Raw genomic sequence first — 25,633 nt, forward strand, 5'->3', positions numbered from 1 at the left:
AATCTGCTTAGTCCATTGGCTTAAAGGTCTATTTCTGAATCTGGTCTCTGCCCCTTTTTCTTAAGGAGTTCATAGGGTGATAGGCGAGACAGATATATATAAATATAGTTACAATGCATTAAGACAGATACTGTAGGTACCATATTTAGGAGATAAGTACAAAGTTTTGTGGGAACACACAGGCAGGAAAGTCTAATTTCCCTTGAACAAGACAAGGAAGGATTCATAGAGGAGTTGGGTTTTAAAGGATAACCAGGAATTGTTAGGTAGACTGTATTTGTAGTTTAGTGGGGTTTTTTTCATTCTTTCTTTCCTTTTTTTGTAGTTTAGTGTTTTTAAAAAACATATCTGTTCTGTCTCCCTTTTCTTTATGTTTTACAAAGCCTGGTGGAGTGCTTTGCATATGTTAGATGCTCATATGTATCTGATTGTAAATATACCTGGAGAGAGAGACAGGTATTAATACTTACATGGCTATTGTTGTGTATAAATAGTTATATATCCTTATATGGTCCGTTCACAAACACATAGATCCATATCCTCAAAAAAAAAGATAGATTAGAGGAGGGTATCACTTGGTGTGGTTAGAAGCCCTGGTGTATGCATAAGCATGTATAATTAATGCCAACTAGTGCACCTGAATCAGGAAATGGACAGTTTGGGGGAATACAAACTACAGATACTTCCCTTCATTCTTACCTCTCCATGCTTCCTATTCATTTTATCCTGACTTGGAATTTGGAACTTGAGGACAGAAATGGCTGACAGTGGCCATTCCAAGAGGACAAGAGTGGATGGCAATCAGGACTCCTCCACTGCATCTATAATCTCCCAGGTTTGCTGTTTAAAGAAAATGTAGATGGTAGTAGCAGGGTGGGTGGTAAAGAGAGTTGAAAGGATGGGATAGAAATCTGTGAGTATGTGGTGACATGTAGAAGAGAATTCAGAATTGAATAAAGTCACCCCATCGAGTGAGAAGGCTGTGTTTAATGCTGTCTGTAACAGTATATTAAAGGATGGTCTCTTTCATTAGGATCAGAGTAATGATAGAGATTTTCTTGTAGGGGTTGCAGTCAGTTTCATTACTTTATAACAAGTGCTTCATGCTTTAAAAGGTGACAAGATCACGCACTGCCTGTTTGTTCTGTCTCTCACTCTCACTCTCTCTTTATTTCTTCCCTTGATCTGTAAGGGGAGGGGACCATCTGTAGACAGAAATTACTTAAGGAAAGGAACTCTCCCAAGGAAACAATTTATTTTTCCCTCAGTAAAAGATTTCATAAAGCATTAGAACATAATTTAATAGGTGCTTATCCTTGTCCTGCCTACTGCTTGTAGTCCCATTTGAATATTTTGAAGGAATAACAGAATGGTGCAGCTCCCAAGTAGATTAGTTTTCAGAGGTGTCCTGAAGCCACCTCTGAGGCAGCATTCCCTGGAGTAACCTGGCTGTATTTCTTCTGGACTGTGAAACAGAAAGCTTAGAGAAATGGAGAAGCTGTTTGGTGCTATATTCTTCCAAAACATATTGCCTACCCATGCCAGTGTTGACGGGCTCTTCTAGTGTCATGTAGTATAACAAGTATAACTGTTACTATACTATATTATAATTAAATATACTTATTATATTATTACTGTATGCATTATACTAACTAATATAGTACATTGTTATAACTGGTAATCAAAATTTTGGAGTGTTATAATTAGAAAACTAACTACTTAGAAATTATCAAGTCCTAGTAAGGGAAATAGTGATGACTTGAGACTTAAGTTTGTGGCTTTTTTTTTTTTCAGGGAAAGAGGGTTGAGTTGCACTAACAATTCCCCTTTACAATTATCCTGAATTGAAGTTCATTAATTCTTTAGGGAAAATGTCCAGATAAATATTTCTGTGGACTCTTGAAGATAAGTCTTGGCTAGTTCAGAAAAAAAATAAAAGTGATGATGCTGGCTTTTCTAGGACACAGGATATATTTTAAATATTCTCATAGCTTTATGATTTTTGAGCTGACTTGCCCATTTTTTTCCAGGCGGAATGTCCTCTAATAGGATAGTTGACTTAGTTTTACGTAAGCCTGTTGGAGCTTGGATTTTTTTTTTTAACTTGAAGGAGTCACCAACTGCAACTTTTAGTTCCACTTTTAGCTGCAGTCTTCTCTTCTGTGTACCTATAAAGTAAATGCCATGTAAATAGGAACCCAGGATAAGGTTACTTGTTCTCAAAAGATCATGTACCAACTGCAGTTGCTGAGTAAGTGTTCCTGCATCTAGTGATGTTTATAACAGCTTGTTTCCATTTATTTCTGCAGAGTGTAGTGAAGCTGATGAGGGGACTGCTGCACTGCATGATCAGACAGGTATGGCATTATTAACAGCACCCTCTCCAATAAAACCACATTGTAATATATATATATATATATATATATATATATATATATATATATATATATATGGCTTATATTTTTTTCAGTTTCACAAATAGTACATACTAATTTTAGAAAATCTGTAGAATTGAGGAGGAAAACGTCAGCCATGATCTCACCACCCAGTTACCACTGAAGTATTACCTTCCAGTCTTTTCCCCCTCTACAAATGATTTTTTTATATACTTCATCATTACTGTATATGCAATTACGTATATTGAGTAAAGGATGATACAGGTCTATAAGTTCTCCTCTGAAACCCTTGGGACCAGATAAATTTTATAATTCAGAATTTTTCAGATTTTAAAAGGTAGTGCAGTGCACATACCATATATTATGTTATGCCCTCAGCAAGTCCAGACATCACTCTATCATCAAAAACATTAATCTCTCTATAGGAAAACATGCATTTTTACAATAAGTGGAATAGATAAAAGCTGCAAATAGCCCCAAGTCAGTTTGAATCAGGTGTTGCCACCAAATGAATTTTGGTACAAAACTTAGGGGGAAAATCCTTTTGGAAGTGTTTTAGATTTTAGGGTTGGAGATAAGGGGCAAAGGACTTATATCTTCTAGGATTAATATGCATTTTCCTGATCTTGAGTGAAGTTGAGCATCCTTACATGTGTGGGTTGAAAATTTGTATTTCCTCTTCTATTAATTGCCTCTTAGGTCCTTTGCCTCTTTTTCTCTTGGGCTGTCTCTTTCTTGCCAGGAGTTCCTGTCCATGATGGATATTTATCCATTGTCACATGTACTACAAATATTTTTTGACTGTCTCTGGTTTATCTTTTGGGTTTGTTTATGATATTTTTTCCACTCAAAAGTGTTTTACTAAAAGAAAAAGCATTTTACTTTTATCCTAGGAGATCTTTACACATGTTGTGTACTTTGACTCAGAATTGATTTTTGAGCCCAAGATTACATTTTATTAGAAGGAGAAATTGAGGCCCAGATTAATAAAATGACCATCCTGAGGCACACAACAAGTCTAAAGTAAAAAGAAATCAACTCTAGACTTCTGAACTTGATCAGTGATCTCTAGTCTGGTAGGGACTATCTCACAGCCATCATTTTTTTTCCTTCTTTGCTACTTTTTAATTTTTTTGTATTTTAGATATTTGCATTTTCCACCTTACCAAATAGGTTTAAAGTCACTAATTTCTTGAACCATATTTAAAGGTATGATAGTTACCATCATATAGCAGATGCACACATAATCAAATTGAAGTTTCAGGAAATAAATCTTTCATTTGTCCCTTGCACAGTGTTTCATTTCTGACCTTGGTTTCAGCTTTCTTTCACATCTTTTCTTTGTCACTCCATGGATCTCTCCCTAGCTCCTTTCATTACTCCTTCAAAATATATCCTTTTCCCTCAAAATTCCTACCTCTGTTTCAGGAACAAATTAATCTTTTTTAACAACTCAGTTATCTCTTACTAAGCTGTTGTCACCTCTCCACACCTCAGTTTTTATCTACAAAGTGGGAAAACAACCAACTGAAGAGTGAAAGAGAGGTAATGAATAGGAAATAACTGGTTTTGATGGATATTATTTTCTAATTAAATTGCTTAAATTGAAAAACAGCAAGAGCAGACTTTCCTAATTGTATAAGTATAGGGAAAAAGAGGTTACAATGCATTTTAAATACTCACAATTGCCTGAAGACAAAATGGAATGATATGTATCAGATTACTACCAAAGTATGGCATATGGGTTGATTTTTCTGCATAGCCTTCTTTTACTGTTTTTGTTTTCTTCAGGTGGATAAAGTAGAATCCTTCAAGTATAGTCAGAGTACCAAGGATAGCCTCCATGCCAAGTACAACACCAAAACCTGTGCCACTGTAGTCGGTGATGATCAGTGGGGGCACCTGCAGCTGGATGCTACCTCTCTGTACCTGCTCTTCCTAGCACAAATGACTGCCTCAGGTCAGTACAAGGACAGAAGTACTGGGAACCACTGCAGTGTGGAGCACTTGCCCTGGCACACGTGGCTTCTCCAAAGGTGTTGGCCAGCAAACAACATAGCTGTTTACATTACTTAAAGATACACATTGGAAACATAATATTTTGCAAATTTTATACAGAGAAACAACTCACTAAGGTAGTTAGTGTTCTTTTACATTGAGAAACAAGTCTGGAGTACTAAGTAATATATATTTTTAATTGAGAACTGGGAAATCTGGGGTAGATTTTCTTTAGACAGGTATTTTTATCTTTTATTAATCCTCAGATGCTATAACATGGGAAAGAAGGACTATTGCTTACTCCCATACTATGCACTGACAAGCCTATAGTTAGTGTCAACATCACCTACTTTGTACTGCTCTTTATGAGTATATTATAAACAAGGCATCTGTTTACAGGCATCTAAATTATATTAAGGGAATTAACTTAGGAATCAGAATTCAGTGTTTTTTATTATTGAATAACACACCCTTTTCAGATGGTTTTGTTAATTGCTCTAGATGTTTTACCTGAAAAGGAAATTATGAGAACCAGCGTAATTCCCTTTTATTTCTCCTAAATTGGGGAGGACTATGAATCTGATTACATTCAGTTTATAAATTAAACAGGACTTTGCCAGATCTTCCTGAGTAGATACATATACTTCTCACAATACCACATTTTTGACATTTCAATTTCTTTATCTTTCTATCTGATTACAGAGCTCCTTGGTACTAAAGGCATTCAGGGTCAGAATTACCCCAGAATACTCTTCTCCTTTTCTTGCAGAAATAAATACTTGGTGATAAAGCCTCCCTTTTTTTCTTTCCTCTAGAACAACACACATCCCAGAGGCTGAATAACCTTTTCTTATAATTATAATGTCTACTCACATACTTCTTTCTTTTGGAGGGGAGGTTCCTTCCTGAATAAATATATTCTTTAGGTTTTATTTGTTTAAATAGAATGGCAACTATAACTCCGTTTCTAATATCCTTCTAATACCAACTCTAGAGTGCTTTTCTACAAAGCAGTGTCTAAATATCCCTTGTGGTTTTTCATTTTGAGCCCAGAAGGGAAGGGGAAATATACCAAAGAGGCTTATAAGAGACATATTCATTCAACAAAAGTTTGTTGATTCCTGACTTAACATTTGATTTTCAACCCCATGAGCTGACTTTGATAGGTACTTGGAATAGGGTTGATATTTGATCAGGCCTTTGAGGAATAAATTAGAATAAGTAGAAATTCACAAGTCAGAAAAGGGAAGGGAATAGTGTGACTATAGCACAGAAGTTTGAAAGATACTGGCCACCAAGGTAAGGCTAGGTATTTTCTATGGTTAGAGTGTAAGATATTCAATAGATCTGGAAAAAATGGCAAAAGATGGAGCTGGAAAGTTGGGACTAACTGTTAAAGGGCTTGTGTACCATGCTAAGTAGTTTGGAGTTTAGTCTATAGTCAGTAGAGAGCCACTCAAGATAAATAATCAAGAAAGTTTCAAATGATTCACTCCAATAGCAGGAGGATAGATTGGATGGGGGAGCTAAAAGTTTAGTAAAATACTTTAGGCAAGAAATGATGCAGAACTTATGTAAGGCAGTTGCCTTGAGGATGAAAAGGATAGCTGTGAGAGATAATTGAGAGGTAGAATGTGAAAGATCTTCATGGAAAATTTAGCAATTCTCTGAACATTTTTGAATTCTTAAAAATTTCAACCTTGGTTAACAGAGGCTTAGACAGAAGCTGATTGCAACTTATAGGATAGTGGCAGAGAAGCTCCACAGACCCTCTCCCCAGTAAAATAGCCATAAATGGTGAAATTTAATTTTATAAAACCGACCATTTAAAGTCACTGGAAATTGTCCTAAGGGCACACAACAAGTGGAAACACATTTATTCAAGGAAGTCTAAATCTTAACAGTGAGAGAGTATGGCATTTGGGCCACAACCTATTCCCTCCCCTGCCCCAAGGTCACCGTGACAGAAGCACTACTTGAAGTGGTTGTAGCCAGGAGTACAAGGCTCCCTGTCCCCCCAGCTCCCAGTCTAGGGCTATGATATCTCCCTGAGAGAGGTGGGTTGCCAGTATTTCTCACCATCCCCAGCTCTGTGTTGCAGAAGTTCTAGTCTAGCCAAGAATAATTAAGAGGTTTGGAACTCCCTTCCTACCCACCCCATTCCCCCTCATGAAGTGGAAGCTTAATCCCAGGCAGAGCAGGCCAAGAATAATAGACCTGGCCCACCTTTCTAGTAGCATGGATGATGGGGCTGGCCATAAGAACAGAAAGCTCCATAGCTCCTCCCAAGAGAACTGACTTTATCTGGAACAGAGTGTGGGAAAGTTCGAGCCTAAGGGCACTCAAAAACAATTGAAGATTTTGGTTCTAAGAAATTGAGAGGAGGCTGATAACTCAATAATAAGAGCAGCAAGCTAACCCATAGACTAGCTAGAAGTCTTAACAGAGAACCAAGGAAAGAGAGAGCTAAAAACAGCCCTCCTAGGGTTAGAACAAATTTCAAAGACTGGCATCAAAGACCACCTGAAATGGGGCCTGAATTTAATTGAATGAGATTGTGGAGCAATTTATGCCTTGGGGCATTGTACAGTATAATAGAACAATCAGCTGGCAATTAGTGGAGATTAACATCTGGGAAAGATACCAACAGAGGTAGATATTTAATGGATCACAAAAAGAGACAGTCGCTAAAGCTAAAACCACTGTCTTCCTGGGGTGACAGTGTACATGTCCAAAGCAGCACCCTCTGAAGAACAACTTCAGAGGCTGCATACTATGGGGAAAATAAATTTCACTGAAATAATCCAAGTCACTAAACAAATAAACAGGTAAACAAAAAACAAGTCCCATAGGGGAGGGTATCAATATCTATAGATTCCTACAACATATTATCTATAATATCCAGTTTTCAGCAAAAATTTATGAGGCGTGCAAAGAAACAGGAAAGCCTGAGCCAACACAAGAAAAAAAGCAGGTAACAGAAGCTGCCTTTGAGAGGAAGCATATGTTGAACTTAGGAAACAAAGACTTCAAATCAGTTACTATAAAAGTGTCCAGAAAGCTAAAGGACACCATGCTTAAAGAAGTAAAGGAATATATGATGATTGTATTTCGTCAAATAGAGAATATCACTAAAGAGATAAAAATGAAGCAAATGGAAAGTTGAAAATGAAAGATTCACTAGGGAGACTCATAGATTTGAGCTGGCAGAGGGGAAGGTCAGCATACTTGAAGATAGATCAACAGAGATTATGCAGTCTGAAGAACAAGAAAAAATAATAAAGAAAAATGAATAAAACCCCAGAGAAATGTAGGACACCAACTTGTGTAATAAGAGTACTAGAGGAGAGTAAGGAGCAGAAAATATTTTTAAAGAAATAATGGCTAAAAACATCCCAAATTTGATGAAAAACATTAATCTACATATCTTAGAAGCTCAAAGATCGCCAGGTAGGATAAACAGAGATTCATATCCAGAAACATCATAGTAAAAATGTTAAAAGCCAAAAACAAACATCTTGAAAGCACTATGAGAAAAATGACTTGTTATGTATAAGGGAACCCAAATAAGATTATCAACTGACTTCTCATCACAAAAAAGTGGAGGCCAGAAGGCAGTGGAATGATCCAAGAATCTTATATCCAGCAAAACTCTCTCTCAAAAACGATGTGAGATGAAGACATTCCCAGATAAACAAACAGTGAGAGAATTTGTTGCTAATAGACCTACCTTACAAGAAATACTAAAAGAAGTTCTTTATACTAAAATCAGAGGACCGCAGACAGTAATTGGAATCCACACACACAAAAAAGAGACCACTGGTAAAAATAATTATAAAATATGATATAATTGCATATTTCTTCTTTCTTAACTGACCTAAAAATCAATTGTATAAAACAATATACTTGTATTGTTGGGCTTATAGCATATAAAAATGTAAATATATTTGATAATATCAGAACTAAGGACATCGGTGGGAGCAAAGCTATATTGAATTAAGGAAATGATACCAAATGGTAACTCAAATCCACAGGAACAAATGAAGAGAATCAGAAATGTTAAATTAGAAAGACATCCTGTGTTCATGGATCAGAAGACTTACTGTTAAGATAGCAACATTCCCCAAACTGATCTATAGAGTCAATGCAATTTCTGTGAAAATCCCAGCTGTCTTCTTTGCAGAAATTGACAAGCTGTTCCTAAAATGTATATGAAAATCCAAAGGACCCAGAATGGCCAAAACAACTTAGAAAAAGAACAAAGTTGGAGGACTCACACTTTCTGATTTCAAAACTTACTTCCAAATACTGTGATGCTGGCATAAGGATAGACATATAGAATAACAGAATAGAATTGAGAGTCAAGAAATAAACCATCACATTATGGTTAGTTGATTTTTGACAAGGGTGCCAAGATAATTCAATGGGGAAAGAATGGTCTTCTCAACAAATGATTCTGGGAAAACCAGATATCCACATGCAAAAGAATGAAATCGGACTTCTTCCTCCAACATAGACAAAAACTAACTCAAAATGAATCATAGTCTTAAATGTAAGAAGGAAAACTGTAAAAAGATCTTAATCCTCTAAGTCTTCTATAACTGAATACTGCAGAATGGGTGGCTTAAACAGCAGAAATTTATTTTGTCAAAGTTCTGGAGGGTAGAAGTCCAAGATCAAGGTGTCAACAGGGCTGGTTTCAGATCAACCCTCTCGCCTGTCTTCATATGGCCTTTTCTCTGTGTGTGTGCATTCCTGATGTCTCTTGTAATAAGGATACCATTCCCTATTGTATAAGGGCCCCACCCTTATGACCTCATTTAAACTGAATTGCCTCCTTAAAGGCCTTATCTCCAAATACAGTCACATTGGGGGTTAGGGCTTCAACATGTGAATTTTGGGGGAACAAATTCGAGTTTATAACAAACACTTAGAGGAAAATATAGGAGTAAACCTTCCTGACGTTGGGTTAGACATGACCCCAAAAGCATAGCAACTAAAGAAAAAATAAATTGGAATTTATCAACTTAAGATAAACTTTTGTTTATCAACTTTTGTGCTTCAAAGGACCCCTGTAAGAAAGTTAAAAAAACAACCCACAATATGATAGAAAATATTTGCAAATCATATATCTGATAAGAAACTTGTATCTAGAGTATATAAAGAACTCTCACAACTCAATAATAAAAAGATAACCTAATTTGAAATGGGCCAAGAATATGAATTGACATTTCTCCAAAGATAATCACGTGGCCAATAAGTACATGAAAAAATGCTAAACATCATAAGTCACTAGGGAAATGCAGATGCAAACCATAATGAGATACCATGTCACACCCTCTGGGATGGCTATAATCAAAAAAACAGAAAATAACAAGTGTTTCTGAGGATATGGAGAAATTGGAAGCTTCATACACTGCTGATGGGAATCTAAAATAGTACAGCCACTTTGTAAAACAGTCTGGCAGTTCTCACAAGGTTAAACAGAGTTACCATATGATCTAGCAGTTTCACTCTTAGGTATATACTCAAGAGAAATGAAAACATGTTCACTCAAAAGCTTGTGCACATACATGAATGTTCATAGCAGCATTGTTTATAATAGCCAAAGAAAATGGAAGCAACCTAAATGTCCATCAACTAACTACTCATCGGATAAATAAAATGTGATATATCTGTACAATGTAATATTTTTTAGCAATAAAAAGAAATGAAGTACTGATATGTGCTACAACATGGATGAACCTTGAAAACATTATGCTAAGTGAAAGAACCTAGACATAATATGTCACATATTGTATGATTGCATTTATATGAATATCTATTAAGGCAAATCTATAGAGACATAAAGAAGATTAGTAATTGCTCGGCAGGAGGTAGGGTAGGGGAACGATGGGACAAGTGTTGAAGGGAAATGGGGAGTGATGCTACAGATACAGGGTTTCTTTGGGGAGTGATGAAAATGTTCTAAAATTGACTGTGGTGATGGTTGCAGAACTCTGCATACCCTAAAAACCATTGAATTATATACTTGAAATGGGTGAATTGCATGGTATGTGAATTATATCTCAATATTGTTTTTAAAAATAAGGGAGAGAAAGGCTCAATTTTAGGTGAGTTCAAGTCAGTCTGTGGAGTAGAACACTGAGTCAGCCTCATTTCTCGAGCCCTGCATATTTTAGTGTGCTTTATACAGCACTGCCATCTTTAGCCTTACCCAAGCCCTACTTCACTTAAGCTGTGTGTCTCACCTCCGCATCCTCTGTTCTACAAGCAACACCTTGGCTCCATAGAAGGGACAGGAACCAGAGGTCCTACATGTATGGCTTTGCTTCAAGAGACAGGTCCCTCTCCTGTGGTTAACAGGGTTGTTTAAGATCATTCAATAAATAATCATTGAACATCTACTATTCAATATTGTTTAATACCATTCACATTAGTGTGTGAGATACTTTTAGGAGCTATGTGAGATACTTTTGGGGACTTACAAATGTAAATAAGATTCCTTCAAATTCAGGTAAAGATTTACCTATGGTACAAGTAAAACATAAGTTCATAAGAGCAAGAAAAATAAAATTCTGTGAAGCACCGAAGAGGGGAATCAATGAGAGAGCATCATAAGAGGAGATAGCATTTGAGCTGGGCCTTGAAAGAACAGTTAGGATTTCAAGATGTGGAGAAAGCCATGTAAACAGAATATCATGAGCAAAGGGACAAATGGTAGACGTGTGGCATTTATATGGTATAGTGACTAGTTAGCTGTGACACAAGCCTAAGAGATGGACAAAACCAGTTTCATACCTACTGCCTTCCCTCAATCTCTGTTCAAGCACCTTGGCACACAAAGGTGACAAGATAAAGCCAGGAAGCTGATGTCCAATATTACTACCTCTCTTTTCTTTTTTCCTCTCTATCCAAGAAATTAAGGTAGGTCTTTACTGCTACAAGAAAGACCCTTTGCTGCTGATGCTGCCCTGTGCTGTGGTTGCTGTTTTGACAGAGGCACGGATCAGGAGGAGTTTGCAATCTGATGATCTGAATCATATAGTCCTTTTTAATTTTAAAGTTAAGAGTTCTGTGATTTAAAATATTTGTCAATAGATCAAAGATTTAAATGCAAAAAAAGAAACGGAAAGTACTAGAAACATTCATGGGATAAAGCTTTTTAATAAAAGCTTCTGAGAAGAAAAATATACTGTAAACAAAATCAACGTTCAAACAAACTAGGAAAAATACTTGTAACACATATGATGGGCAAAAGTCTAATTTCCTTAATATTTATTAATATATTAATAACAGAAGGACCAGCAATTCAATAGAAATTGGTGAAGGACATGAAAAAACAAACAGTTCATAGGAAAAGAAATAGAGTTGGCTTATAAACATAAGAAAAGACAACCTTACGCAAAATAAAAAAGCTACAAATTAAAGTGCAAGGAAATTCTATTTCTCATCCATTAGAATGGTAAAGATCAGAAACTTTTATTAAAGCCTGTGTTTACAAAATGTGTTGGAAAAAGGCAGGCAGCGCTAGTTGGTATGTAAACTGTGGAACTTCTTTGCAGAATAACTTGGTGATGATCATCAACATTTAATTGTACATGTGGTGAAGTATTTAGAGAGAAGTGTACCCATATTTGCAGCTTACTTTGAAATGTATCAAAAAATAAGGTGGACTGTTGCATGGATATATATGTGATTAAAAAGTACAGTAAAATGTTAATGGTTGAGTCCAGATGGTGTGTTAAATCTACATGTGCCATGTAAAATTCGTTCATTTTTTGTCTGAAAATATTCAAAATAAAATGTTGGGGAAAATGCATAAATCTGTGACTCAGCAGTTAAGAATTTACCTTGATATACTGGTGCATGTGCACAAAGATGTAAATACACAGATATTCATTGCAGCATTGATTGTAGTGATAAAAGATTAGATACAACCTAAATGTCTTTCAATAGGGAACAGGTTACATGAGTAACCATTCAGTGGAATGCTATGTAGCCATTAAAAAAATGAGGCAGATATATTTAAAATTGTCTCCAAGTTATATGTGAAAAAGGCAAGGTGCAGCATAGTATACTACTCTTTGCATAATTTTTGTATACGCATAATGTATCTCTGAAAGGATACAGAGGAAACTGGTAAGACTGGTTTCTCCCGGAGAGGAGATTTGGCAGGGTGGGAGTGATGTGATTCTGGGTGGGGGAAAAACTTTCACTGTGTAATTGTTGGTATTTCCCTCGATGGCAAGGGAGGGGAAAGGAGTTAGTTTTTAAACAAAAATGGATCATATTGTACATATTTGGAAGCAGTATAGCATCTTGGTTGGGAACTCAGTCTCTGAAGTGAAACAGAAGTTGATAGTCAATTGAGTCCTGGTTCCACTATTTATTAGTTACATGACTTGAGGCAAATATTTAACTTCTCTAAGCCTCAGGCAGAAAATAGAGGTACCCACCTCTTAGGATTGTTTTGAAAATTGAATGTATGATTCATGCAAAACATTTTATTTATAAGCCCTATCTTTATATAGCTTATATTTAGAATAATTATCGTTTTTACTCCCCCAAATATGGTTTTGAGTTCTTAAAATCATAATCTTTATCTACTTCTTAGTATTTAGACTCCCTCCAAGTCTTTTTTGAAATATTTGTCTTTCTTTTTCCAGATGCCTAGGTTTGTACATTTAAACACAGCACAAATTAGTTACCTGTAGAATTAGGAGTCTGATACTTTCCATTAAAGCCTACAAATAACAATTAAAATTCTTTCATGTTAAAATATGGTGGTATCTTACTTAGTTGAAGAGTAACCTAGGACTGATTTGTGGTGTTATTTTTATGTTTTAGGAATCAAAGTGTCTCCCATTATTCCTAAGCAGGAGTAGGATTATTTGGTAGTAGGGGGGTCAGTTAGTCACTGTGGCTGCCTGTAAAGCCTGTAGTGATAATTGACTAGCTCTATATCTTTATTCTCTTTTTCCTCAGGACTTCATATCATCCACAGCCTAGATGAAGTTAACTTCATACAGAACCTTGTGTTTTATATCGAAGCTGCATATAAAACTGCTGTAAGTACTCATTTTGGAGTGAATTTTAAACATGTGATGCTCTTAAAATACTGAACAACCTAATCCTTCTCTTAATGCTGCCCCTCATAGTGAACCAATCTATAACGCTTCTGGCAGAAATTGCCTTCAGCCTCTTTACTAAGCTCTGTCGTCCTCTGTCTGCCCTTTTCCCCAAGGGATTTACAGAGGCAGGAGGGTCAAGGTGCAATGCTTTCATTCATTTCAAACTCTGTAATACTTCATGGTATGTATTGGGCAATCTGGGGCTAAATTGTGGTCTTATTTGAATGTTTGTGGTTAAATGGGAGCAAGATGGCTAAGGAGTATTATGGGTCAGTTAGCTACTTAGAAATAAAATTTAGTCATGTATTTAATATCATCTGTAGACATTGATTCAGTGCTTACTATACAAAAATAGTTACTCTTTCTTATGACTACATATGAGGTAGGTTTTTATTGTCATAATATATTTAACATCTCTCTCAGGGTTTGCTGTTCTTCATTGCATGATGTTCACTGTATTGAAAATGGCTGTGTCATAAGTAGTCCAGGTTTTTTTTTAGCTGTTTAATTGTTTTAGTTTGGTTAGTTGTTTTTTAGTTGTTACAGGTGTGAGGATAAATCTGCAACCTGTCACTCCATATTTACCAGAAGGATAATTCTAACATAGACATATCTGATGCAGACAGACATTATTTGTTGATGGATTGCTTTGTTTTCTGATACCATAGGCCTGCTGTGATCCAGGGTAAAAGCCAGTGTTCTCTGACCTCTCTGTTGCAGCCAAGGGTTGCAGCAGTAGAATTAATGATATTTATGCCTTCTCATACTCTAATCTTTGCTGCACAAACTAGGGTAGAGCTGGATTTAGGGGCAGATGAGAGTCACCATGGGATAAATATGGCTTACCTTTCTGAAGCTCCATTTTTGACTCAAAGATTTGATATTAAAAGTAATTTAAGGTAAATACCAAAATAAATATAGGTGTGTGTGCATGTGTGTGCACACACATGCGTGTGTGCGCATGGGTATTTCCAAGTTCTGTGCAATGAGAGGGCCTAGAAGCCTGACACCACAGTGACAATGAGGACCAGCATCCAAGTCTTGAATGTAACTATCATTCTCTAATAAAAGAAACCAGGATTCCTTGTAGAAGTGGTTGATTCCAGAGCTGGGGCAGGGAAAATACAAGATGAGACTGTATTTGGGTATCTTATAGTGACAAAAAGTGAGGAAGTGTTCAAAAAAATGGAGGATGTCAAAAGGGCACAGGAGCCAACCTAGAAGAACTCCCAGTGGCTAGAGCTGGAAAAATTTGAGCAAAATAAATAATGATAACATTTTTTACAACCCAGAGAATAACCTAAATATCTATAAGTTCATACTGATGTAAGTAAATAGCTGAGTAAATAAATGAGGGAGAAAGGATAACTCTTCCTTAGAGAAGAATTGCAGTTAATGAGTACAGAGGTAATGAAGGAACTAGAAAATCACCATTGAAATCACCACTGTAATAATTGTTGCAGGCACAATTCACTGATGGATGCTAAATTAGTGGGTGGATGTTTGAGGAGAAACAAGATATTTGGACAATCATAAAGTATCTCTCTGAAGATAATTATTAATTACAGGCACACCTCATTTCACTGTGCTTCCTTCGCTCTATTGCACTTCACAGTTAATTGTGTTTTTTTACAAATTGAAGGTTTGTGACAACCTTATGTCAAGCAAGTCTACTCGTGCAATTTTTCCAATAGCATTTGCTCATTTCATGTTTCTGTGTCACATTCTGGTAATTCTTGCAATGTGTCAAACCCTCTGCCAGCAAAGAGATTATGACTTGCTGAAGTCTCAGATAATGGTTAGCATTTTTTAGCAACAAGGTATTTTTAAATTAAGGTATGTGCATTGTTTTTTAGACATAATACTGTTGCACACTTAATAGACTATAGTATAGTGTAAACATAACTTTTATATGCACTGGGAAAGCAAAAAAATCATGTGACTTGCTTTATTACAATATTCACTTTATTGCTGTGGTCTGGAACTGAACCCACAATATCTCTGAGGTATGCTTGTAATTAGTATAGTAATACAATAGTATAATAGAAAAATAGTAACAGTAGAATGGAGAAACTCTGCAGACACCACCTTAACCAAGTCATTAAGGTTAACATCACCAGTAATGACATCAACATCCTATACCTCTGATACGATGTGCTAAGAAGGAGCATAATGTTTGTGGTATTCTAGTGTTCTTGCCAAAAATGCATAACCTCAATCTAATCAAGAGAAGACATCAAGCAAACTCAAACTGAGGGAAATCTATAAAATATATGACCACTAACCTTCAGGAAGTGTCAAGGTCATGAAAGACGAGGCTTGAGAAACTGTAACTGATTGGAAGAGACTTAAAGAAGCATGACAAATGCAGCATGGTATTCTGGATTGGATCCTGGAATACATAGAAAGGCTATTAGTGGTGGGACTTCCATGGCAGTCAAGTGGTTAAGACCTCACCTTCCAATGCAGGGGGTGCGGGTTTGATCCCTGGTCGGGGAGCTAAGATCCCACATGCCTTGCGGCCAAAAAACCAAAACATAAAACAGAAGCAATATTGTAACAAATTCAATAAAGACTTTAAAAATGGTCCACATCAAAAAAAATCTTTAAAAAAAAGGCTATTAGTGGGGAAAAAACGGTGAAATCCTAGTAAAGTCCATAATTTGGTTACTAGTATTTTACTAATGTAAATTTCTTCACTTTGACAATTGTACTGTGGTTATGTCAGGTATTAACAGCAGGGGAAGCTGAGTGAAAGGTGTATGGGAACTCACTACTATTTTTGCAACTTCTCTGTAAATCTAAAGTTATTTGGAAATGAAAAGTTTTTAAAAAGTAATTTTAAATGTTATCTTTGTATTATCGAGGGGCCGTATAGAACTATGGTTAAGAATGTAGGCTTTGGAGCACTTGGACTCTAATCCTAGCTCTGTTATTCATTAGCTATGGGACCTTGGGTGAGTCACTTGACCTCTCTTTGCACCTCAGTTTCATCATCTATAAAATGTAAAGATTAAGGAAGATACTATAACAGTGTAAAGTGCATAGGTAAGTGCATGGTACATTGTCAGTGCCAATAGAGAGTAAAATTAGACTGGATGTTTAAGATAAAATATTTGGATGATGTTTAGGCTCTGTCTCCTAGACCCCCTAGGTGTCTGCTTTGATGAAAAATTTTGAGAAGCACCTCTTTAGATGAACTAAGTTACAGTTCTTAGTCCTGATCAACTGTCAAGATATCTTCTAACTTCTTGGAGGCCCCAACAGAATTTAAAGCTACTGGGAAAATAGCTACAGGGGGAACCCAACTCATTGGCCTCTCCTTAATAAGCATTGTGGGCAAACATATGTATGGCGAGTTAGCTAATACTTGTGCCTTTTATTCAAGGTTTGTATATCTAGTAAGTGTTTAGTAGTGATGATTTGATAATGGTGTGTTGGTTATTTTATGCCAGGACTTCGGGATATGGGAACGTGGAGATAAGACCAATCAAGGAATCTCAGAATTGAATGCCAGTTCAGTTGGAATGGCAAAGGTAATTTTCCTAGCTTTGTTTTTTTTTTCCCAGAAAGTTATCTTTAATGTATTTGCTAAATAAATAACATTTACACACACGACAAAACCATCACAGGCTCCTGTAGGAATCCAAAGTGTAAGAATCCAAGGTAAATGTACAGAGGCGCATCAACTATTTCAGTCTAAAATCAGGCATCTGTATATAAGCAATCACTTTGATTAAACTCTTCCAAGCTTAATTACTCCCCCTTAAAACATTTTAAATTCTATATTGGACAAAACAGATATAAATGTACTTGTGCAAATTAACTTTAAAAAACATAGTATGGCTTTAAAGTCACAGTTACTTCTGCAGCATCATACTGTATGAGCACACTTGAGTCGTCATTCTGCATTAGCCATTATTCCTAGTTCAAGTGAACACACTGTCACATCTATAGACCATATATGTCTAATTACTCTGCACCCAAAAGGCATAAAGGATTAAGATGCTATTGAAACAAATTAATTTCTAGGGACTTTGATAAAGACAATAAACATTAATGGAATTTGGGAAATAAGATTTGCAGGGCTTCTCTCTCTCTGTGTGTGTGTTAGACATTTCTTAGAGAAACCTCATCTGACTTAGGAGTAACAGGAAATAGGCACAACTCACTCCATTCTTCCTATCTCACGTTAAAAAATAAAACTCATGCAATTTTCAAAAATTAATTTCTTATAAACCCAGTCAACAATTTCTTTAAAAAAGTAAACTGCTTTGAGAGATGACAATAAAATTAAGGAGTTTAAATATTGCCATAATTAAGAAAAACAAAGTCATCATTTATACAAGCTTAAGAATTCAAGTTGCTTGTGCAACAAAATTAAAATTGATCACATACCAATCATTCTGAGCTACAAACTAACACGTAGATTACCTTGCAAGTCATATCACCAATTGCTAATTTTATTTACATTAATGACAAGTAGTATAACATTTACCAATTACAAGTCTACAGGTTTATTTGTTGGTAGTAGTTGAGCTTTTCCAATAGGATTTTTTGGAGAATCTTTATACCAGACCCTCTCTTTTTCTGATGGTCTTCTAAGGACCCTGTTATTTATGCCACGAGAACTACATCTTTCTCACAAATGAAGAGGCACCCAAACTCTGGAAATGCTTCTCTTGGGTCCACCAGAGTTTGTAAGCAGGAAGTGATATCTAATGGCCAAGTTAAGGTTCCCTTGGATGATCTGACAAATCATGATATAGTAAAATCTGTTGTAAATAATGATATGGGCTTTTCCCTTGCTTTGTTGTTACCAAGTGTGGGATAAGGAAGTCTGGTACACCTTTGCCATAGATAAAGCCTTAACATGAATGTGGACCATCATCAAATTAATTGGTCTTTTAAACCATAGGCAGTATTCAGAGTCTCCAATCTAACTATGGACATGTAGGTGAAGACTTCTTTCATAAGCTCCAGATCTGTATGTACAACTGCTTTTGTAGCATATCTCTATTTACATATCACATAAAGACCTTAGAAAACATATCTTAAACTAAACTCATCATCTCTATCACTACAAAAGCAAACAAAAGGAGGCTTTTTTTTCCTTCCATACACCAGTTGACAGAGCTTGATATCAAGGAACCATCTCTCAATCCTCCACCCCCCTCACTCTCCTGCATCCCCTATATTGTTATCTTCATCATCATTATTGTGTTCCACTTGGCTTCATCTCTTCCTTCCCACTGCTACTGCCTTAATTTCAGCTTTTATCTATGGAAACAGCAAGAAGGCATAAAATAGGATAGTAGGAATAGGATCAAACATATCCATTATAATGATAAATACACATGGCTTGATTTGTTTCCCCTACCTAAAGGCAAAGACACAGATTGATTTAAAAAACGAAGAAAGGAAATCCAGTCTATACCTATACCACCTCTAAGAGCTCTAAGACGACAAATTGCTACAGAAAGATTAAAAACAGAAGGATGGACAAAGTGTGGCCAAAAAAGCAAAAAAGAGTACGGGTGACTATGTAAATTCAAATGAAGTAGAATTCAAAGCAAAAAGTATTACATGGAACAAGGAGGACAAAGAGGGTCCAGATAGAAGGCACAGCCTACAATGAGAAAGTCTGGCCTGGAATGTAGTTTCAATTAATACAGAGCAAAATGTATTAGAAATACAAGGCAAAATAGAAACAGTTATAAAGGGACAATTTAACAAAGCCACTGCTAGGCTATGACAGATAAAATAAACCAAAAATAAGTTCATAGAAAATTTAAACTATATAATTAATGTGGTTGAATTAATTTATATAGAACTTTGTCCCTACAAAATATTTATTCCCTAGGTAACCTTTTTTCTTTTTTATGTATTTTTAATTACCAAAGTGATACAGATATTGAGCTTATTTTTAAAAACTAAACCCTACTCTATTTACCTCTATGTAACCTGATTTTTTAAATTCAACAATCTCACATTTTACCGAACAACATAACCAAACATCCTCTTTCATACAGGTAATCTAATTCATTCTTTTCAATATTTAATAATTACTTTGTTGATGATAATGCTTTAGTGCAGATCCTTGTACATACATCCTGGTGAACTTGCACAAATAGTTTTGTAGGATAGATTCCTAAAAGTGAAACCATTGGGTTAAGGGATATACACTTTATTTATTTTTTAATGTATTTATTTATTTTTGGCTGCATTAGGTCTTTGTTGCTGTGCATGGCCTTCCTCTAGTTGCGGCAAGCGGGGGCTACTCTTCGTTGTGGTGTGCGGGCTTCTCCCTGCGGCGGCTTCTCTTGCTGCGGAGCACCGGCTCCAGGTGTGCAGGCTTTAGTAGTTGTGACGTGTGGGCTCAGTAGTTGTGGCACACGGGCTCGAGAGCACAGGCTCAGTAGTTGTGGAGCACGGGCTCAGTTGCTCTGCGGCATGTGGGATCCTCCCGGACCAGGGATCGAACCCGAGTCCCCTGCATTGGCAGACAGACTCCTATCCACTGCGCCACCAGCGAAGTCCCTGCTTTCTCTTTCTATTTACACACACACATTATTGGTTTTGAATCAGTTGAGAGTAAATTACAGACATGATGCCTTATGTCTCCTAAATACTTCAGAGTGAATTTCCTCAAAGACTGTCCCATAACCATGGTACAATCATCAAAATCAGGAAATGAACACTGGCATTATACTACAACTTAATCCAAAGACCCCATTCAAATTTCTTTAATTGTCCCAATAATATCTTTTATAGCAAAACACAAAAACAAAAACAAACAAAAAAACCCCTTATGATCCAGGATCTAATCCAGGATAACATGTTACATTTAGTTGTAATGTCTCTTTGGGCTTCTTTAACCTGATAATACTTTAGACTTCACTCGCCTTTTATGACCTTGGCATTTTTAAAGATTGTTTTATAAAATGTCCTTCAATTTGATTTTGTGTGATATTTCCTCATGATTTGTTTCAAGCTATGCATTTTTGGGAAGAATACCACAGAGGTAAGATGTGTCCTCAGTACATAATCAGGAAGTACAAGATGGGGATTTGTCCCATTACTCTTCATGTTAAGTTTGATGGCTTCATTAAGGTGGTATCTGCCATATTTCTCTGCTGTAAATTTGCTATTTTTCCCCCTCATAGTTGATAAGTATTTTGTGCCTGGATGATATCTGCTTAACCCATTAGGTCTCAGTTTAGACATTTCTCCAGGGAAGCTTTCCAGAACTACCTGCTATCCCAAAGACTAAGTCAGTTCTGCCTCACAATTGAGGAACTACAAATAACTAATAAATACTTGAAAGAATATTCAACCTTATTAGCAAATTAATGCAACAGAATCACCATTTTTCTATCAAATTAGGGAAAATTTCTAAAATAATACCTGGTTTGCATTAAAGAAGGTTGTATCATACACTGCTGATGATAGTTATATTGGTACAACTTGCATGAAAGGGAATTTAGCATTATGTCCTAAAAATTGTTTATATCCTGTACTTCAGGGAATTAATGCTTAGAAAATAACTCATTCTACTCTGTTTTTATGAGTTTGACTTTTTTAGGTTCCACATATAAGTTATATAATGCAATATTTGTCTTCCTCTACCTGCTTATCTCACTTAGCATAATGCCCCCAAGGTACATCCATATTGTCGCAAATGGTAGGTTTCCCTTCTTTCTTTTTTTTTCTTTTTGAATTTTATTTACTTTTTTATATAGCAGGTTCTTACTAGTTATCCATTTTATACATATTAGTGTATATATGTCAATCCCAATCTCCCAATTCATCACACCACCACCACCCCCCACCACCACTTTCCCACCTTGGTGTTCATACTTTTCTTCTCTACATCTGTGTCTCTATTTCTGCCCTGCAAACCGGTTCATCTGTACCATTTTTCTAGGTTCCACATATATGCATTAATAAACAAAAAAAATTGTTTTTCTCTTTCTGATTTACTGCACTCTGAGTGACAGTCTCTAGATCCATCCACATATCTACAAATGACCCAATTTCATTCCTTTTTATGGCTGAGTAATATTCCATTGTATATATGTACCACAACTTCTTTATCCATTCATCTGTCGATGGGCATTTAGGTTGCTTCCATGACCTAACTATTGTAAATAGTGCTGCAATGAACACTGGGGTGCATATGTCTTTTTGAATTATGGTTTCTCTGGGTATGTGCCCAGTAGTGGGATTGCTGGATCATATGGTAATTCTATTTTTAGTTTTTTAAGGAACCTCCATACTGTTCTCCATAGTGGCTGTATCAATTTACATTCCCACCAACAGTGCAAGAGGGTTCCCGTTTCACCACCCCCTCTCCAGCATTTGTTGTTTGCAGATTTTCTGATGATGCCCATTCTAACTGGTGTGAGGTGATACCTCATTGCATTTTTGATTTGCATTCCTCTAATAATTAGTGATGTTGAGCAGCTTTTCATGTGCTTCTTGGCCATCTGTATATCTTCTTTGGAGAAATGTCTATTTAGGTCTTCTGCCCATTTTTGGATTGGGTTGTTTGTTTCTGTAATATTGAGCTGCATGAGCTGTTTATATATTTTGGAGATTAATCCTTTGTTCGTTGATTCATTTGCAAATATTTTCTCCCATTTTGAGGGTTGTCTTTTAGTCTTGTTTGTAGTTTCCTTTGCTTTGCAAAAGCTTTCAAGTTTCATTAGGTCCCATTTGTTTATTTTTGTTTTTATTTCCATTACTGTAGGAGGTGGATCAAAAAGGATCTTGCTGTGATTTATGTCAAAGAGTGTTCTTCCTACTCTTTCCTCTAAGAGTTTTATAGTGTCTGCTCTTACATTTAAGTCTAAAACATTTCCTTTTTTTTCACACACACACACACACACACACACACACTGTATTTTATTTTTACAAGAGATAAATACACTGACACCAAGCATTTTAAATGGATGACCACAACAAAACCAACAATGATTGCAATTACCAAACACGAAACACACTCATGCTATGTCATAATATTGACATTCAGTCCAGTAATCCTCCACTGTAACAGCTCCTTTACTTTTCAGTGAAAATTGATTTGTATATTTTTTGCCTCTGAGTCCTTGTGGGATTTTTTTTTATTCAAACAGAAAGTTACAAAAATTATAATCATCCTCATCAGTTCACTCAGTCCCATGTAATTAATTTTTTTTCATCTTGATCTTTTGTTAGCACATTTATGAATTCATCAGTTTTCCATTAGTGTTCTGAAAATGTTTTTTCATTCAGTTCAGCAGTATAGTCAGTTACCAGAAACATGTACTTGTCAGAGTCTTTTCCATGAATTCCTTGAAGATGAAACTCTTTTATAGGAACATTTTTGCAAAAGCATCAGAGTACACCCAGAACTCTCTGTAAATGGCAAAAGACTTAAAAATGACCATGGTTAAAGATTTGATGAAAGTTCATAATAATGCAATTGCCAAGGAAATTTAGTTATTTCTGAGATATATACTTTAAAGTAATAACTAGAATTATGATTTATAACATTATACCAGAACATATAAGATTTTTAGAAATTTCATATAATGTCTGAAAAATTTATATTAACATATTTCCATACAAATAACCCAAAGAAAGTTTAGTATTAGTTGTTTTTTCTGCTTGGTTGTTTGTTTTTTTTATACTGCAGGTTCTCATTAGTCATCAGTTTTATACACATCAGTGTGTACATGTCAATCCCAATCGCCCAATTCAGCACACCACCATCCCCACCCCACCGCAGTTTTCCCCCCTTGGTGTCCATACATTTGTTCTCTACATCTGTGTCTCAACTTCTGCCCTAAAAACCAGTTCATCTGTACCATATTTCTAGGTTCCACATACATGCGTTAATATACGATATTGTCTTTCTCTTTCTGACTTATTTCACTCTGTATGACAGTCTCTAGAACCATCCACATCTGAACAAATGACTCAATTTCGTTCCTATTTATGGCTGAGTAATATTCTGTTGTATATATGTACCACAACTTCTTTATCCATTCATCTGTCGATGGGCATTTAGGTTGCTTCCATGACCTGGCTATTGTAAATAGTGCTGCAGTGAACATTGGGGTGCATGTGTCTTTTTTTTTTTTTAGTTTCTGCTTTATATCAAAGTGAATCAGTCATACATATACATCTGTTCCCACATCCCTTCCCTCCTGCGTCTCCCTCCCTCCCACCCTCGCCATCCCACCCCTCCAGGCGGTCACAAAGCACCGAGCTGATCTCCCTGTGCTATGCGGCTGCTTCCCACTATCTATCTACCTTACGTTTGGTAGTGTATATATGTCCATGCCTCTCTTTCGCTTTGTCACAGCTTACCCTTCCCCCTCCCCATATCCTCAAGTCCATTCTCAAGTAGGTCTGTGTCTTTATTCCCGTTTTACCCCTAGGTTCTTCATGACATTTTTTTTCTTAAATTCCATATATATGTGTTAGCATATGGTATTTGTCTTTCTCTTTCTGACTTAGTTCACTCTGTATGACAGACTCTAGGTCTATCCACCTCATTACAAATAGCTCAGTTTCGTTTCTTTTTATGGCTGAGTAATATTCCATTGTATATATGTGCCGCATCTTCTTTATCCATTCATCCGATGATGGACACTTAGGTTGTTTCCATCTCCGGGCTATTGTGAATAGAGCTGCTATGAACATTTTGGTACATGTCTCTTTTTGAATTAGTATGTGTCTTTTTGAATTATGGTTTTCTCTGGGTATATGCCCAGTAGTGGGATTGCTAGATCATATGGTAATTCTATTTTTAATTTTTTAAGGAACCTCCATACTGTTCTCCATAGTGGCTGTATCAATTTACATTCCCACCAACAGTGCAAGAGTGTTCCCTTTTCTCCACACCCTCTCCAGCATTTGTTGTTTGTAGATTTTCTGATGATGCCCATTCTAACTGGTGTGAGATGATACCTCATTGTATTTTTGATTTGCATTCCTCTAATAATTAGTGATGTTGAGCAGCTTTTCATGTGCTTCTTGGCCATTTGTATGTCTTCTTTGGAGAATGTCTATTTAGGTCTTCTGCCCATTTTTGGATTGGGTTGTTTGTTTCTGTAATATTGAGCTGTATGAGCTGTTCATATATTTTGGAGATTAATCCTTTGTCCGTTGTTTCATTTGCAAATATTTTCCCCCATTCTGAGGGTTGTCTTTTCGTCTTGTTTATGGTTTCCTTTGCTGTGCAAAAGGTTTGAAGTTTCATTAGGTCCCATTTGTTTATTTTTCTTTTTATTTCTATTACTCTAGGAGGTGTATCAAAAAAGATCTTGCTGTGATTTAGGTCAAAGTGTGTCCTTCCTATGTTTTCCTCTAATAGTTTTATACTGTCCAGTCTTACATTTAGGTCTCTAATCCATTTTGAGTTTATTTTTATATGGTGTTAGGGAGTGTTCTAATTTCATTCTTTTACATGTAGCTGTCCAGTTTTCGCAGCACCACTTATTGAAGAGACTGTCTTTTCTCCATTGTATATTATTGCCTCCTTTGTCATACGTTAGGTGACCATAGGTGGCTGGGTTTATCTCTGGGCTTTCTGTCCTGTTCCATTGATGTATATTTCTGTTTTTGTGCCAGTACCATACTGTCTCGATTACTGCAGCTTTGTAATATTGTCAGAAGTCACGGAGGCTGATTCCTCCAGCTCCGTTTTTTTCCCCTCAAGACTGCTTTGGCTATTCGGGGTCTTTGGGTCTCCATACAAATTTTAAGATTTTTTGTTCTAGTTCTGTAAAAAATGCCATTGGTAATTTGATAGAGATTGCATTGAATCTGTAGATTGCTTTGGGTAATATAGTCATTTTCACAATATTGTTTCTTTCAATCGAAAAACATGGTGTATCTCTCCATCTATTTGTATCATCTTTAATTTCTTTCATCAGTGTCTTATAGTTTTCTGCATGCAGATCTTTTGTCTCCCTAGGTAGGTTTATTCCTAGGTATTTTATCCTTTTTGTTGCAGTGGTAAATGGGAGTGTTTCCTTAATTTCTCTTTCAGATTTTTCATCATTAGCGTATAGGAATGCCAGAGATTTCTGTGCATTAATTTTGTATCCTGCA

General features: G+C 36.1%; 1 protein-coding gene across 3 annotated transcripts in view; it reads left to right on the forward strand.

Annotated features, from left to right (window-relative positions):
• Window positions 1–25,633, forward strand: part of PHKA1 (phosphorylase kinase regulatory subunit alpha 1) — a 132,624-nt gene that overhangs the window by 5,452 nt on the left and 101,539 nt on the right. For 2 of the 3 annotated variants that reach the window (XM_081221587.1, XM_081221588.1), the window contains exons 3-6: window positions 2,310–2,357; window positions 4,188–4,356; window positions 13,383–13,465; window positions 16,984–17,064. In XM_081221587.1, coding sequence (XP_081077713.1) covers window positions 2,310–2,357; window positions 4,188–4,356; window positions 13,383–13,465; window positions 16,984–17,064 — 381 coding nt within the window. The remainder of the gene's footprint in view (window positions 1–2,309; window positions 2,358–4,187; window positions 4,357–13,382; window positions 13,466–16,983; window positions 17,065–25,633) is intronic. The other variant, XM_081221589.1, reaches the window with a different exon arrangement.

The sequence above is a fragment of the Mesoplodon bidens genome (assembly GCF_964165515.1).
Source record: "Mesoplodon bidens genome assembly, chromosome: X".
Lineage (NCBI taxonomy): Eukaryota > Metazoa > Chordata > Mammalia > Artiodactyla > Ziphiidae > Mesoplodon > Mesoplodon bidens.